Source organism: Meles meles, chromosome 2 (genome assembly GCF_922984935.1).
Source record: "Meles meles chromosome 2, mMelMel3.1 paternal haplotype, whole genome shotgun sequence".
NCBI lineage: Eukaryota > Metazoa > Chordata > Mammalia > Carnivora > Mustelidae > Meles > Meles meles.
The window spans coordinates 125,574,324-125,591,207 of NC_060067.1; the positions used below are offsets into that span (position 1 = coordinate 125,574,324).

Here is a 16,884-nt window from a genome sequence, read left to right on the forward strand (position 1 = left end):
GCATTCATCACTTAACTTAAAAAAAAAAAAAGAAATTTTGACTATAAACCTTCTCCTGTTCTGAAACTCTTGGAGAATTTTTAAATTCAGAGATTCAGTCCTCTGGCAAGACGTGAAAATTCAAGGCTATAGTCCCATATCAAATTATCTTGGCTTGCGAGTTAACATTAAACGAATCTGAAGCCCTCCCCAATTTCTTATTTTTTTGGTCTTAGCCCGAGAGGTTTTCCACGCCTGTGTGAGCTGGGGAGCCTTCAGCAGCTAGAGCCCAGGCCTGCGCTTGCTAGAACACATGAGTCTTCCCCAAGTTATACTGGCTTAATATTAAGTCACTCCGGACTCCTGGCTGGCTCAGTCGGTAGACCATGCGACTCTTGATCTTAGGATTGTGAGTTCGAAGCCCATGTTGGGTGTAGAGATTGCTGAAAAATTAAAAAGAAAAAAATCTCAAAATGTATCAAGTCTCTCTTGAGCCTTGCTTGAGTCTAGACTCTTTAAGATACACAGGAATATCAGATATCAACATTCTATCCACCAGATTTGGAAAACATGCCTCCCATCCCAGCCCTCATGGGACTAATTCTAAGCAGAATGATTCCCAGCACTTCTTTTTGCCAAAAAGAGGGATGGAGGACTGAGAGCATCACCTTGGTTTTGGCTTCAGTTTATGCCAGTTGTTTTGATTCCAAGACCTTTGTATTTAAACTCAGTGAGGAGAGATTGCCCATCATGAGGCTGCCTTGGGACCTCAGGGGCTTGGGAAGTGCCACTTGCACAGACCAGCTCCTCTCAGGAGGGAGCCCCAGAGGCACTCTGGTCTTCCCTCTGTGCGAGCACTTGGCAATGGTGGCAGCCTGGTGACAGGTGTGTCTTTGTTCTCCTTCCTGCGAGAAGCCCTTGTTTCTGGAACCTCTGTGCTGAAAGGTGGGGACACCCTGTTGAGGACGGAAGGCTGCAATGCCTGGGCAGGGGCACTGGGATCTGTGCGCACTCTGGTTTCCACAGCTTCTTACAGTAGACTCACTTAGGCTTCTGGAACCTATTTCTTCTTCTTCTTCTTTTTTTTTTTTTTTAACAAGTCAGTCATAACATGGTAGGATTCCAGCATTAACTTGTTAGTCGTGGCAGTTTTTACTTCACAATGTGAGGTTTTGTTTTTTTTTTATTAACATAGGATGTATTATTTGTTTCAGGAGTACAGGTCTGTGATTCATCAGTCTCACACAATTCACAGCACTCACCATAGCACATCCTCCCCAGTGTTCATCACCCTGGAACCTACTTCTTAGAGAGGGCTTTTCCCTTTCAGCCCCACCTGTTTCCAGTGGAGCATTGTTCTCACCTGATTCCTGGAGGGGAGCTGCTGCTGACATTTAGGAAGCTTGGGGCCTGGTGGGGATAGCGTGTTGGCTGTGAGCCACTCACGGTCTCCCCCAGGTTGTGAGCTTGCCTCTCTTTCTCTGCCATTCAGGGCTATTCCTCCAGGATGTGCTTGGCTTCTCCTGGCCCCTCTTCCTTTCAGGAAGGCTCAGTTGAGTTTCTAGCTATTTCACCAGCTTCTTTTGTTGGTCTTTTTCTTTCTTGGATATCTGTAAAGCTGCTACTGTTTTCTAGAATTAGCTAAGTGCTTTTTTTTTTCCTTGTTCTTTTTGATCTTTATTATATACACACACACACACACACACACACACACACACAAACATGTACATGTGTGAATATATACATATACATGTATATGTATTTTTTTTTCCTCTAGATGTTTCTTTAGATTTTTTTTTTGTGAGTTTTCCTAAAGGAAGAGAGATGAAAATCAATGAGTTCTGGGTCTGCTAAAAGTATCTGCTGTTCAAACAAATCTTCTCTTCCCTGCGTTGGAGAGTCTCCCTCAGAGATGCTCCTATCATACCAACATCTAAATCAGGCCTGGGGGTCAGTCTGTCTCCATAGTCCTGCCTGGCTCCCCTTGAATGGGTTTCCTCTTCTTGCTGTGCCTTCTCTTAGACTGAGTCCTACTTCTATGAACTTCGCAAACACGTTCCCCCAGGGCATGAGCGGTAACTGTGTCTCCACCTTGTATTCTCTCAGCATTCTGCTCTGAAACTCCTGTCCCCTGTACCTCTCCAGGTCTTATGTAGTCGTCCTGGGTATAGCTGTCTCAGTCCTCAGCTATTCTTACTGTGGATTCTGCACCTGGCTTTACAGGTGCCTTTCTCCATACCTCCTGGTTCCTTCAGGGGGAGCAGTTCCTATCTGCGAAGGTCTGGTTTTCTTCTTTTATTACATTTTTTTTTTTACTTTTTTTATTATTATTTTTTAGAATTTTCTTTTTAAAGATTTATTTATTTGAGAGAGAAAGAGAGCACAAGTGAGAGCGAGCACAAGCAGGGTGAAGGGCAGAGGGAGAAGCAGGCTCCCCACTGAGCAGGGAGCTTGACGTGGGACTCGATCCTGAGACCCCGGGATCATGACCCGAGCTGAAGGCAGACACTTAACCAACTGAGCCACCCAGGCACCCTATTCCATTTTTTAAATGCTCCAGTGAGCACAAAGGTCTCTCTCCCGCACTTTAGTTAGCTACCAGGCTATGTCCATCTCTGTATTCTGTTGAGTTGGACTTTTGAGGCCTCGTTTTCTCAGTCATGTTCTGTCTAATTGTTCTCTAAGAGGTTAGTCTTTCTCTTAAGGGGAGCTCTCTCTCCCTCCTTCTTCCTCATCTGCCTTTTTTGTTCATCTTGCTCTGATATGAAAGCTAAATCATGTGTCCCTAACCTTCCAGCACTTGTCTTATGTCCAGAGTGAACCGGATTGTTGTAACCTTAGTGGTTGCTTTCTTTGTGCATGCAGTTAATCCTGTCAAATTGCTTGTCTGCCTCAACCCAAGATGAGAGCATCTCTTCTCTCTGATTAGCTTATTGCTTCTTTATTTATAAAATCTGCCATCTGTCTGTGTATCTGTCATTTTGGATCTTGAGCATCTAAAACAGTGGTTAACATTTAGATGATTAATAAATCTGGAGCCAGTGTGATGGGGAGGAACTTCTGAGTCTGTGGACCAGCCCACATGAATTTAAATGAGAATTTAAACTCTTTCATAGTTCCAACTCTTAGCCATGAAGATAATGCATAAAAAAGGAACAGAATTTGAAGCAGCCTGTCTGTACTGTCTGCCTGGAGTTGGACCCAACAGTTTCTTCAAGATCTGGCAATAAAAGCAGATGGTCTAGCTCTGGAAGCTCTCTCTATTGTGAGAGGAGTCCTGACTAGGACATATTTTCCTTTTCCTTTTCCCATCTCCCCTTCCCTTTCCTTTTCTAGTGGTGAAGTATATGCACCATAAACTACCATTTTAAGTGTACAGTTGAGTGGCATGATGAAGTACATTCACACTGTCATGCAATCGTCACCGTCATCCATTCTAGAACTTTCTCATCTTCCCCAACTGAAGCTCTTACAACCACTACGTAGCAACGCCCCAGTAACCTCTCTTCTCAGTCCTCCCCAGGACCATTACTCTGCTTTCTGTCTCTATAAATTTGACTATTCTAGGCTCCCTCATATAAGTGGAATCACAGAATATTTGTCCTTTTGTGTCTGGCCTATTTCACTCTGTTATAATGTTTTCAGGGTCCATCTGTGTTCTAGTGTATCCGTCAGATCTTCCTTCTCTTAAGACTGGGTAACATACCATTGTATGGATACAACATGTTTTGTTTAGTCATTCATCCATGGATGGATTTTGGGGTTTCAGCTTCTGACTACTGTATGTAATGCAGCTATGGATTTGGGTGTACAAATATCTGTTTGAGTTCCTCCTATCACTTTTGGGCATATACCTAGAAAGAAAATTACTGGATCACTCAGTAATTCCATGTTTGATTTTTTTGAGGAACTACTATACTATTTCCCACTGCGTCATCCTTTCTTCCATAACCATGGCCGATTTTGGCCATGGCTACTCCTATTTAGGTAAAAGCTACACCCACATTGCTCAAGGTCTAGCTTCCACCGCCTGCATCATGAAAGCCCAAACTTCTGCGGAACCTGGGCCCAGGGTCAAGGCCTGAGCCAGGCCTTCAGGACCTGCTTGCCATTTGCTCAAGGCCCATAGCATCCAATTGTATAAAAATAGCTGCTTGCCTTTGGATCAAGTCACCATATGCCACATGACCTACCAAGGTGAAAATCCCACAGAGCTCTCCTGAAACTGCCAACCCAGCTTGTAACAGCGAAAAGCCAGCTCCCCAAGTGCAAAAGCTGGAGTATTGCACCATATAGGCCACTGGCACTTGGTCCAATGACAAGTCTCAGTATCTAAATGCTAACTTGCTTTCCACATTGCTTTTTGCTAACTTGCTTTCAGGGTTTCTGGCGCATTTCAGGAGGGTGGAAGCTTGTGGGCAACACATGGCTCTTCTCTTTTCTTGGGTTCAAAACCAAATGTGAAATAAGACAAAAAGAACTCGAAGCGTTTTAGAAACAACAACAACAACAACCCTCTTTTCTTAGAAGCTAAAAGAGTGTGGAAGAGGAGTTTCCCCCTCTTACAACCCTGATGTGGGAAAAACCACTTCCCAGAAGCATTTAAGTTATTTTTTGTGAAGTTTTACTCATTTAATGCATTAACTGTGAATGACCAAATGAAAATAGCAACACTCCCTTTGGAAGGTCTACCGTGTGCTCTGTGTGTGTCCTGTGGGTCTCATTTAGGGCTCATAACATGGCTGTGACCTCACTAACTCTGTTTTATTGAAGAGGAAACTGAGTCTTAGGCAGGGTAGAGGATGCCCTTAAGGTTTTTGTTTGTTTTAAGATTTTATTTATTTATTTGACAGACAGAGATCACAAGTAGGCAGAGAAGGGAGGAAGCAGGCTCCTGGCTGAGCAGAGAGCCCGATGCGGGGCTCGATCCCAGGACCCTGAGATCATGACCTGAGCTGAAGACGGAGGTTTAACCCACTGAGCCATGCAGGTGCCCCACCCCTAAGGGTTTGTGGCCGGGGTTTCATCTCCAACTGAGTTAACAGCAAAGCCTTTTCTGGAAAAGATGTGGACGAGAGAAAATGCAGCACATGTGCTTCCATCCCTCTTCCCTTAAAACAGAAACAAATTTCAGCTGTTCCCTAGGTTTTTACAGATATTTCAGCAAGGGGTCTGGCAAGGTAGTTGAATTTTGTTTCAGTGGTTAAATATCTGAGGATTAGCAGGGCAGTGGTTAAGGGGAGGGCTGAAGCCCAGTCGCGAGAGAGGGGAGAAAGCAACCCTACAGGGCTGACTTATAACTCTGCTGAGCCCGGCTGTTGTACAGGAAACACTAAATTAGGAGGTGGATTACAGAGCAGGGCTGTTGTGTGGAAGGGACCCAAGAAAGGGCCCGTTCATGCATACTCACTTGCTGTATAGATCGTGTTGTACCTAGCACTGTAGATGGGGCCGCTGTCTGGAATGGTAACGTGGCTTATACAGAATCTGGATTCCTGCTGATAGACATTTACCTGGAAAAGAACCTTTAAAATTTAGCATTAAAAATTGTAGAAGGGGAGAAAAGTGAGACCTAATATTGGCATTTATCTATAATTCTTTTATATATTTCTCAAATATTCCTTAAATGCAAGGTTTCTGTGTGTGGTCATTACTGCGAACGCCCTGATTTCAAGGCTCTTGATCACTCTGTCTGGATCAGTGTATTATAGATTCTCATATATTTTTGCTAGGATATTGGTTTATTCTTGTTAGTAGAAGTCATCTGAGAGGGCTGGATTTGAAGTCTGTCACTTCCTTTCCTCTTTTCTTGTACACAATACCCCCAGATCACACTCTGCCCAGGCCTGCTGCCTTAAGACCAGTTTCTTAGCTAGAAGAGAACTAGGTGATTTCTTCTTTCTCAGATCCAGTCAGCTAGAGTCATAACACAAAACCATGGGAATATAAACCATTACAAAAGGGAGTTTTTAACCCTGCCATTTTCTGGACTATTGCATTATCTCCTGGTAGGGTTTTCTAATACATGTTTCCATGGTGAAGAACTTTCCAACTTTTAAATTTAGGAGAAGTATACTTGGTCTGTTCTGATCTCCTTAGAAAAAAGTACTGAGCTGTGTTAAAGACCTGCTATTTTTTTTTTCCGGTTTCCACTAGCTAACTTTAGGACCTTTGATAAGTCATTTTACCCCGCCAAACCACATTTCCCCCCAGCTTCTACAAGGGAATAATACCATATACTGTATGAAACAACCAAGAAATTATTTTATTTTTTGGCTGTGAAATTTATGAACTAATTTGTTAAAGTGATTTTGGAGGGTTTGAAAAGTAAAGAAGTAGGTTTCTGTTTTCCTTTTATAATCCTCCCAGGCACACTCTTGAATAAGGGGATGTCCCACTGTCATAACACGTGCTCAGCTGGGGTCCTTTCAGAGAGAATTTAATCCGCATGCGTGTGTATGTGTGTGTGTTTGCCCCAGGAGGCTCATGTTTTGGTTATAGTTTACTTTCTTAAGTCGGGATTACATTAGTTTTGTTCTTTTGATGAAGGCATGAGCCTTTAAATTGCTCTTTGAGAAAAATTGGCCTGCTTCAGGGACAGTTTGGAGGTGCTGGGACTCCCCCTTGTGGGACTCTGAAATGTTCTACAACAAATGAAACAATAGGGTAGTTTATTTTTGTTGCCCTTCCAACTAAGAGAGGAATCTTACTTAAAATGGTAAATAAGAAATTCATCCAGAAACTTAACCAAGAATGACCAAATACTGGGCTTTATATTACATCAGATCACCCTGCAAATTGGATTGTTTCATTGTGTTAAAAATCCTAATTCTGAACTTAATAATATTTCAACATTTGAAGAAATATTTTAGTAAGAGAATTACCTTGTGAGGTTAAGGCCTATAGTTAAATTGCTATAAATTTTCAAAAAAACACAACTATTATAAATGCATGTGTTGATATGGGTTTTTCTTTAAACTTTTTTTGTGGAGGGGAGTTTTAGGGCAGAAGTACATGTCAAGAGACAGGTTTTGGTATATTCTTCTATTTTGTAGCCATTCTTTATTATTTTTCATTTCTTGCCTATTTCAGGCTTACCTTTTTGAAGCAAGCATCTGTGGCTGTGTGCCCACTTCTCTTTATTCACTAACTGCATATTGGATATAGTGGTAGGCCCTACGGTAAAAGCATCAAAGTGCTTGTAGTCTTCTGGGGAAGACATACCTTGGGCAGGTTGTCAGGGGAAAGGTGCTGTGGGTGTAAGTAATGGGCAATTATCCCAGCTATGGTGTCAGGGAGAACCTTGGTGAAGGGGATGTTTAAGCTGGACATGAAGGTTTAGCTCGGTAGAGGAAGGCTGGATTTGGGGATGTGAGTTCACAGCAGAAGGATAAATTCAGAGGTTGAAGGCAAAACAGAGCAGAAAGTAGACTAGTGAGGCTAGAGCATAAATAAGGTGGTGGAGACTGGGGAGGTGCCTGAGTTTTGAGGCTACAGTAGAGGATTTGGTCTTTGATGAGCTTTGAGCAGATAGTGGTGTCACCTGATTTGCATATTTGTAAACTCACTCTTGATGCAGTGTGGAGACCAGAATGGAGAGGACAGAGTTGGACATAGAGAGAACACTAGCCTACCTGTCTCCTCCCTCTTTCCCCTCCCTTCCACAAGGACAAGTGTCCCTAAACTTTTTCTGTAAAGGCCTAGAGAGTAAATTTTGGTGTTGCAGGCCATGTGATTTCTGTTGCAAGTACTCATCTCTGTAGTTGTAGCATGAAAGCAGCCATAGATAGTCCACAAAAGAATGAACATAGCTGGCTTCCAATAAATCTTTATTTACAAACACAGGCAGTAGGCTGGATTTGGCCCATGGGCATAGTTTGCCTGACCCTTGATCTCCAGGGTATTAGGAATGAAGAGAAGTGAATGGATTCAAGGGTACTGAGGAGGTGGGGTCAGTATAACTTGGTTATGGGTTTGTTTGAGAAGGGTAAGTGAGGAGGTAAAGCGAAGTTGGTTTTCAGGTTTCTGTCATAAATAACTGTATGAATAATGGTGCCAGGACAACATGCACAGCAAGGGTAGCTGTCTTGGCGAGTGTGAGCATTGAGGAGGAGCGGACATGGGTATGCGGAGAGGGCTGAGCTGGAGAGAGAAGTGCAGGCAGCTTCCGTGTCTCTTCCCTGGGGGGAGAGAGTGAAGAGGGTGAAAGACAGAATCCAGAACAACTCTAACATCTTAGAGGAGAGAGGGAAGAGCCTCAAAGAGGAAGGAGAAGAACCAAGAGATGTGGATAATCGGGTGAAATTAGCAGACGAGTTGGGCAAAATGAAAAGTGTCTGTTGGATTGGTGTGTGAGGAGGTCTTTTATAACTGGCTAAAGCAGTTTCAGAAGTGGTGGGCTTTTTCTTTTTATGTTTTTGATGGTGGGACTCGTTTACAGAAAGACAAATTCAGAAATCTAGCTCTTCCTTAAGATTTTAGGTTCCATTTACAAATGGTATTGTTCTGTTTAAGTCTAGCAGATACTAGCAGTTACTTTCTAAAAGAACTTCTGGTTAATATTTGGTCCCACTTACAAGCTTGGTTAAACTTCTTAACTATCTTCACTGCATTTTAAAATGCATTATATTTGACTCCAGTTTGGCTACTTTAATCGCTGAATGACAATTGCAGTTGTTAAAAATGTGTTTTTAATGTAATAAACTTAGGTAATTCTTAATAAATCTGACAAGTCAAACACCACTGTGGTTCTTCTACTTAATACTGAATCTTCCTGGAGTGAATAAATGCTTACCCACAATTAAGTCAGCCAAGGATTTGGGGAATGCCTCTTACTGTACTGAGATTTCCTGGTGTCCTGACTGTGGCTGCCAAGCCGAGTGCCTTTTTAAATTTTATAATCACTATGCCAAACACATCAGACCGAGCAAAACGGGAACTCTCGCAGCCTAGGCTGTTTGGATTTACATGCCTCACTACCTGACTGCCCTGTGCCTTCACTGTCTGTAGCCCCCTTCTTCCCACCCACATGGCTGTAATTCCTGGATTGGGGTTTGCATTTCCTCCTCTTAAAGATACACCACTTATCATCCCAAGCAGCTGTTATGATCTCTGAGCTTGATGAAATTCTGCATTCTTTTCCTTTGCTTTGGTCTCTTCCATCCGTAGCTCTTTCACATATTAAAAAGGATGATGATGGCCAGTGGAATGTTAGACCCCTCTGAGTGTCTTGTTACCACTTGTAACGTCATTCCACTAACGGAAGGCAGGCATAAGAACAGCTAATTGGCTGTTACTGGGTGAACCTACTTTGAAATGAAAGACTCCTATGTTGAAACAGAATGTTCAAAAAATATATGAAATGCCAAACTACAGTGTTCCTGTGTATATTTAGAACATATTTATCTCCTTACTGCCATAATAGGAATTTTCATGTTGCCCAAGGGAGAGCTTGTGATTTCCATTAGAATGTAAGCTCAGTGACAGATTTTTATGTCTTATTCATGTTCTTTCCAGCTACTAGAATAATACCAGCATTTAGTAGATACTCAAATATTTGTTAAATGAATCAATGAATTTCCTGAATAAATGATAGATTGCTTACTATGAATATGAGACTGAACTTTTTTGCCTCTTTTAAGTTTTTAACCACCTTCTTCTTTTAGGCGGAAACCACTAATACTAGCCTCTTGCAAGTGCAACTGGAATGCAGTTTACATAATAAAGTGTGTCAACAATTAAAGGTAAAATAAAAAATTCAGTGTTTTTATCTTTCCTTTCCTAACTTTTGGTTTGGAAACCAAAAAGAAAAAGACACATTCTCTTTTCAGAAATACACATGTCCTTACCATAGTGCTTTTCTTTTTCTAAAATTTGATATCACAAAACTTCGAATGTTTTTTGGTTTTTTTTTTTTTTTTTTTGAGTTCTTCCCTTTTTTTCCATCCATCCAATCTCAGAGTTGTTATATGGAATCCAATGATGTTCTGCGGCTACAAATGAGCATAATTGTCACCATGGAAAACTTCTCGAAAGAATTTGAAGAAAACACACAAGATTTGTTAGATCATCTTTCTATTATTTATGTAGCTACAGATAAATCTGAGACCTCAGGTAAGGTGGAATCTTTTAAAATTTTTATTATGACACATTTTGATTAGCCTGCATCATCATTTACCTGAAGATTGTATCATTGCAGTGCAAAACAAAGAGCCTTTGCTTTCACTCTTAAGAGGTTGAAACGGTAACTGATCCTCAACCTGCAACTGCTAATAAGGCTGTATTATTTTGGAGTACATTAAGTGGCAACCAGGAACCATTCTGAATTTCCTTGGGAATAACTTTTTTCAGCATTCTAGAGATCGTGAACAAGTTAAACAGGCACAACAATCTAATATAAATATTCACAGTATTTTAAGTCTCGCGTCTCACGTTCCATTGTTACTGATTTGCAGAAGCTCAGTTAAATCACGCCATTTCATTCTTTTAATAGTTGATTGGGTGCTAGTTGTTCCTAGATGCCTGGCAAGTTAGGATAGTGTGAATTTTAGTGTTCATTTCTGTGAATTTTGTCTTGGAAAATGTGTGTTCTCTGTACCAGAAATTGCCTAGTTCATCACCTTAAATTTCTAAGAACTTTGTTAGGCAACACCTATTATATGGTCCTTGACATTTATGTTATCCATTGGTTAGCAAGGCTGTGCTGGTATATATATATATATATGTACTTGTCTGTGTATATATATACATACACACATGCACACACATATAAACACATACCATATACATATTCGGAGAAAGAATTGGTAGCAAAGCATACTTTTATTTGGGAGTCTTAATTGTTGGTCAAGCCTCATTTACTTTCCATTCCTCAGAATTGGTTATAGTAGTAATGGTTCAGCAGGAAAGCTGCCCTGTCCTTTGGTTCGTAGTTTTGGTGATTCTCAGAATGGCCAGGTGGACAACAATGGAGAGAAGAACCCGGTCCCATGGGGAGCACTTTTGATGAAGGTGGAAAGGAAGACTGTGCTTTGAGATCTGAGGGGTTTGCTTTTCCTCAAATGTGACCATCTAAATAAGGAAATGAAGGGCTGTCTAAGCAACAGGAGGATATAGCTTTTTTAAAGCTGTCCAATTAGTTAGTCTCATCTACAGGAGTAATAGTATGACCTAATTTCTCCACTGGCAGTTCATTATTTAGGGATCCTATATTGGTAAGACAGTCTTTTTGTTTGGATCCTTTTCTCTTGTGACTTATAAGGATACCCAACAGAAAATAGCTCCCAGTTTCAATTGTAGTGTTGAAAAACGAGTCCTATTTTATATAGAAATGTGTAATGTGGTATTTTAACTGCTATATTAAGGCGCAAGAATGAGTTGCCTCCTTGTTTTAATCTCGTCGCTCTGATTCTTTTGGACAGATGATTCGGCAGTAAATATGTACATACTACATTCAGGAAACAGCCTTATTTGGATACAGGTAATTGTAAATGCTTACAGAGAGTAAACTTTAAACTGAGAAGTGTGTGTTTAATTGCAGAACGTGAGAATCTTTCAGGAACAGATACAGGAACACTTGTCTCAATTCTCCTTTATTTTACACCCATTTTCCCTCGCTGGACCCCATATTAGGATGAAGGTTGTCAGCACCCTCTTCATACTCTTACAGACACACATGCTGAGCAGTTGCTCGTACGCCAGTCTGAGCTACTTAGCTCTTGGAACAGAGTTGATTCAAATTGGATAAATACCCAGCTGAGAATAGTAACTTGGGTTTTTTTTTTCCTGTAGGATGTACATCATTTCTCACAGAGAGATGCTCTGTCCCTGCAGTTTGAACCAGTCCTCCTACCCACTTCTACGACCAACTTTACAAAAATCGCCTCTTTCACTTGCAAAGGTACAGTTTTTAAGAATATCAGATTGTCTTTTTTATTTTTATTATCCAGTTATGATCATTCTTTCTGGGAAATGACTTAGAGCTACAGAGTAATAAGTGAGGTTTTCAGAAAGTGAGTGGGTTTGATTAAAATACTGCAGCCTTCAGAGGTCTAACAGAGAGAATGACAGAAAAAATGATTGTGGACTCAACTTTTATTCCACCACACATGTAAGATTTTGCATTTAAGGTTAACTGAGTTGGTGATTTGAGAGAGCAGGATGTACATGTGTTTGGTGGAGGGGCTGCTTTCACAGATCAAGAGTTCTGCTGCCCTCGTTGTGTTTCTTGGTGTAGAACGCAATACAGATCTAGTGAGCATAAACCCAGTCCTTGCTTTGGGTTCTTATTTATTTATGGCAGAATTCTGTAAAGAAATGCAGATGGTTTTAAGTATATGAAAACGTGCCCCGCCTCCCTTATATTTCAAGAACTGTTAATTAAAGCAGCAAGTGAAATATAATTTATTACTTAGATCAGTAAAGATAAAAACATGGTCAATATTCTGTGTTGGTAGTGATTAGGGGAAAAAACAGATATTTTTAACAAGAGTATAAACCAACACAGGCTTTTTCGGAGGGAAAATTGACAATCTGTGAACATTTAAAATGCTCATAGATGCTCTTTGATCCTTCTCCGTCAAGGAACCATCTACAGATAAACTCATGTACGTACGCACAACTGTACCTGCAGAAACGGGCACTGCCGGGGAAGCAGAGCAGTGTCGCCATCCATCGGTAGGGGCTGGTGAAATTGTCATGCATCTCCGGGAGGGTGTGCTCCGCAGCTTTTAGGAGACACACGTGCAAGCATCGTGTGCACACTGGGTGTTGTTTAAAGGGTGTCTGTGTACTTGTGTGTGCACAGTACACTGGGGGAATGCATAAGAACCTGCTAGCAGTTGTTTACGATGATTGGGGACTCAGGTGAACGGTGGACTCTACTTTCACATTTTTTTAGTGTTTGAATACTTTTTGGAGCCATGTATGTAGCTTAAGAAAAGAAAAGAAAAAAAAAAAAAAAAAGACTAGGGGATCCCAGGTGGCTCAGTCAGGTAAGCATCTGCTTTCAGCTCAGGTCAAGCCCTAAGTAGGGCTTCCTGCTCAGCAGGGAGTCTGCCTGTCCCTCTCCCTCTGCCCCTCCCCACCTCGTGCTTGATCTCTCTCTCTCTCTCTCTCTCTCCCTCTCTCTCGTCTCTCTCAAATAAAAGACTTATTATAAGAATTCTGTACCAGTGCCTTACTATTACAGCCTACCTCATGGAAAGCTTAAATGTTGTTTTCATAATTCACAATGTTTTGGACTTCATTCCTACTTTCACTGTGAAGCTCCTTCTTGATATTTTGGTTGTCTTGCTTTCTTGCTCATGTCTCCACGTGCTTCTCTTCATCCCACCCAGCGGAGCGTCATTTCTCACTTTTGTCATCCCTGGCAGAACTACTTTCCTGTATTTAAGGTGAATGCAGATCTTTGTAAAGAGAAGCCACAGTGTTCTCTCTCTTTCTCTCTCTCTTTTTTTCTCCCAAAAGAAGAAATGAGAGGTTGGTTTAAAAAAGGGGTGGATGTGGGGGCAGGGTGGAAAACACCATGTTCCATATGATTGGCAACAAGCCAGTGGAGAAAAAGATAGGAGTGTTGAGAAAGGATTTTACCACTGATATCTGATACACGGTTTTAATGGAGGCTGAAAAGTGGAGTAATTAGGAAGTTATAAATAAAACATAGATGTTGTTTTCGTTCAGGTTAAGGAAAGAAAAGAGGTTTACGCTTCACATTTATTTCTTTGTGTCTCGAAACAGCTACGTCATGTGACGGTGGAGTTAAAGAAGACACAAAGAAAATAAAACAGACTTCAACACTAAAAGCATGTCTGTCCTCTCCTGTGGTTCAAGGGTAGGGTGATTCCACTTTCCCTCAAATCATATGTTCGTTTGTTTGTTTTCATCTCCCAGGAATTTGAAAATATAACTCATAAGATGTATATGATCCTCTCTCCCAGGACTTGCCTTCCATGCATTAACCCTGCTAACAAGCAGTTGGGGGCTGGCTGCAGAATGGGAGAGAGGAAACGAATGATTCAGTTTGCGGCACAGGTCCTGGGCCAGGGAGCCAGGTGTGGGAAAAGGAAGAGGATGTGCCTTTGGGTCCTGGCTTTGCCCTGGCAGCCTGGTCCTGGCCTGCTCCCTTACCCTCTGGTCTTCAGATGCTCCCCTTGTGGGCATGAAGGTTGAAGAAGGCCATCTCGAAGCTCGTTTCCTAGCACTACTAGCCTTCATTCTCTGACATTTTATGACACTCTTCTTTCTGTACTCAGAGGCCCGGTGAATGCTGATGGCTGTCACACTCTGGGCTGATGGCATGCATGTCCTGTGTTCACAGGTATTTTAGAATGGACTCCTCTGCAACTCAGTTTCACATAGAGGCTTATGAGAACACCTCAGGAGTTTGGTCAATGTGGTACCTCAACCATTTTGACCGCAGTGTTGTATTAAATGATGTGTTTGTTTCCAAGGAGACCAAGCATGTTGTAAAGGTACGAATGGTATTTTTATCCAGGTTTTAGCCTATTTGAAGCTTTGTATAAGGTCAGATGTTGTGGAATTAATATTTATAAAATAGCATTTTACTTCTGATTTTTAAAGCAGGTATTTTTCTTTTAATGTTTTCAGAGTTACTTCTGGGATCTCCTTTATTTTTTTAAACTGTTGTTCAAGATATATTCTGAAATGATATTTGCTCTTAGTGTTGTTCAAAAAGATTACAATGTATAACTTATACTGTAAAGACTATATTTATTAAAAGGAAGCCTAATTAATGACAAAGTAAACTTTTTCAAAATACCACATGAAAATTTCAAGATCGCTTTTGTGAAATTTAAAAATAGTAGCATATAAAACATTTAAAACCTGTCATTTATATAAAAAAAATACCAGTCTTTGACCTGGAAATAAGTGAGTAAGATTATATTTTTAAAAGTACTTTCTAAGGGTCTCATGCTTTCTAAGGGTCTCAATCATAGTTAGTGTTAGGAAAAGTAATTTCTCTTACTTTTTTTTCCTTTTAGATTCTGAATTTCACTGGCCCTTTATTTCTACCTCCAGGCTGTTGGAATATATTTTCTTTGAAACTTGCTGTTAAAGACATTGCCGTAAACCTATTCACCAATGTGTTTTTGACTACAAACATAGGTGCTGTTTTTGCAATACCTCTACAGATTTACTCGGCCCCAACCAAGGTATCGTTTACAGCACTATGTGTTATAACTTTTATAATAATTACTGTCTGTGAACTTACGGTGCTTGGGTTTTATTGGCAGAGTTAAGCTTATATTCTCTTAAGACTATCTAGGAAATTTGAAGGGTAGTACCAGGCCATTTTTAGATGGTCAGTTGTTTAGATAGGGAACTCTATTTGGAAAAAGTTTCTATTTTTCATAAAGTAATTTGAGGTTTTTGAGTAAGATAAAATAATACAAATAGATAAATCTCATTTTCATCTGTTTCCAAAATTTGAAGAGCAGGGAGTATATGCTTGGTATAGAAGGCGCAGTTGAGCTTTTATTGCATATCAGCAATGAATTCAAGCAAACTAGATGGTTAAATGCTTTAGTTAGGCCTCTGGTAAGTGACTCTCAGTTGCTTGTAATCCTTGCATTTCTTTAGTGGGCCAAGCCTAAAACCTGAAAGGGTTCTCAATTTAAATGCTTTCTAAAATCTGGGTAAGCCTATTTAATTTAGATCTTATCTTAAACATGTCTCATTTTTTTCTTAATGTTTATTTATTTTCATTTGGTTACTGTTATTGCTTCTTTTTGATCCAAGCTCTTACTGTATAACGCTGGGTTCTAATTTTTCACTATGAGACATTCATGCAACCATCTTTATGATTTTTCTCACTTACTGGCATTGGTGTTTCATAAGTAGAAATGTCTCATGCTTAGCTACAGGCTTAATTAAAGGTAGGACCTTAAAACTACACAAGCTGTAAGGTTAATTCCATTCATCTGTATTTCGAGCAGGGGAGATTTCTTAGAAACTTCCTTTTTCCGATCAAGAGTCGCATTTTAAGAAGAGCTGCTTGTGGGAGGGAGGAGGCAGGTTTCACATATATTTGGAAGTAGCAAGTCTGTGCTTTCCCAACCTGTAGGAAGTGAAACATCAGTTTAAATGTCCCAAGTGGCTTAGGAGTTACTATAGATTGGTATACTGCTTTTCAGAAGGTTACAGTTTAAAAAAAAACAAAAACAAAAGAACAGAAAAACCTATCAGGAGTGTCCTGAAATTAACCTCTACTTCCTTTGTGTTTTTGGGACCCAAGGATTGACACTATGGGCATTGATGTCTGTGCAGAATCCCCTGCCATGATCCTTCCTATAAGAGGGAGTTCAGAGCTCTCATTCAAGGAGAAGGGAAGCCAAGAATTCACTTTCTTGTTGTTGTTTGGCTTCCAGTTAAAGAGAAATTCACCGAGGTGGAGGCCATTGTCTGCTTCGCATTTGAGTGCATTAGGATTTTTATGTTTAGTGTTGTGTTTTAAGTTATTCATATATTACTTTTCAATCTAGGAAGGGAGTCTGGGTTTTGAAGTGATAGCACATTGTGGCATGCATTATTTCATGGGAAAATCAAAAACAGGTAAGTATTTTGCCCTTAGGCTTTCTGTAGAAATCTAGTTTGGGGCTGGGTGGGAAGTAGTGAGGAAAAACAGCATTCGTAGATGGAATAATCAATATTGTAAACATAATTGTATCATATTTTATTCTTAAAGAGCATGATCATTCACAGAATGACTTGAAATTGTTAAGAACCCTCCAAAAAATCCCCCAAGGTACTTGGGTAAATAATGTGCCCTTCAAGAGCTTGAATTTTTTGTAAGGGACTTTTTTTTCCCATACACATAATTTGATGGTCACAGTAACCTTGTGTCCAGGAAAAAAATGGAAGGTTCTGGTTCTTTTATAAAAGGGC

The 16,884-nt window shown here is 40.5% G+C and overlaps 1 protein-coding gene across 1 annotated transcript in view; it reads left to right on the forward strand.

The window, feature by feature from the left end:
- TMEM131L (transmembrane 131 like) overlaps nucleotides 1-16,884 on the forward strand; it is a 157,410-nt gene that overhangs the window by 98,101 nt on the left and 42,425 nt on the right. Inside the window, exons 8-15 of the mRNA XM_045996799.1 lie at nucleotides 9,645-9,722; nucleotides 9,939-10,092; nucleotides 11,400-11,458; nucleotides 11,770-11,878; nucleotides 13,717-13,810; nucleotides 14,297-14,450; nucleotides 14,982-15,152; nucleotides 16,482-16,551. Of these exons, the coding sequence (XP_045852755.1) occupies nucleotides 9,645-9,722; nucleotides 9,939-10,092; nucleotides 11,400-11,458; nucleotides 11,770-11,878; nucleotides 13,717-13,810; nucleotides 14,297-14,450; nucleotides 14,982-15,152; nucleotides 16,482-16,551 (889 nt within the window). The remainder of the gene's footprint in view (nucleotides 1-9,644; nucleotides 9,723-9,938; nucleotides 10,093-11,399; nucleotides 11,459-11,769; nucleotides 11,879-13,716; nucleotides 13,811-14,296; nucleotides 14,451-14,981; nucleotides 15,153-16,481; nucleotides 16,552-16,884) is intronic.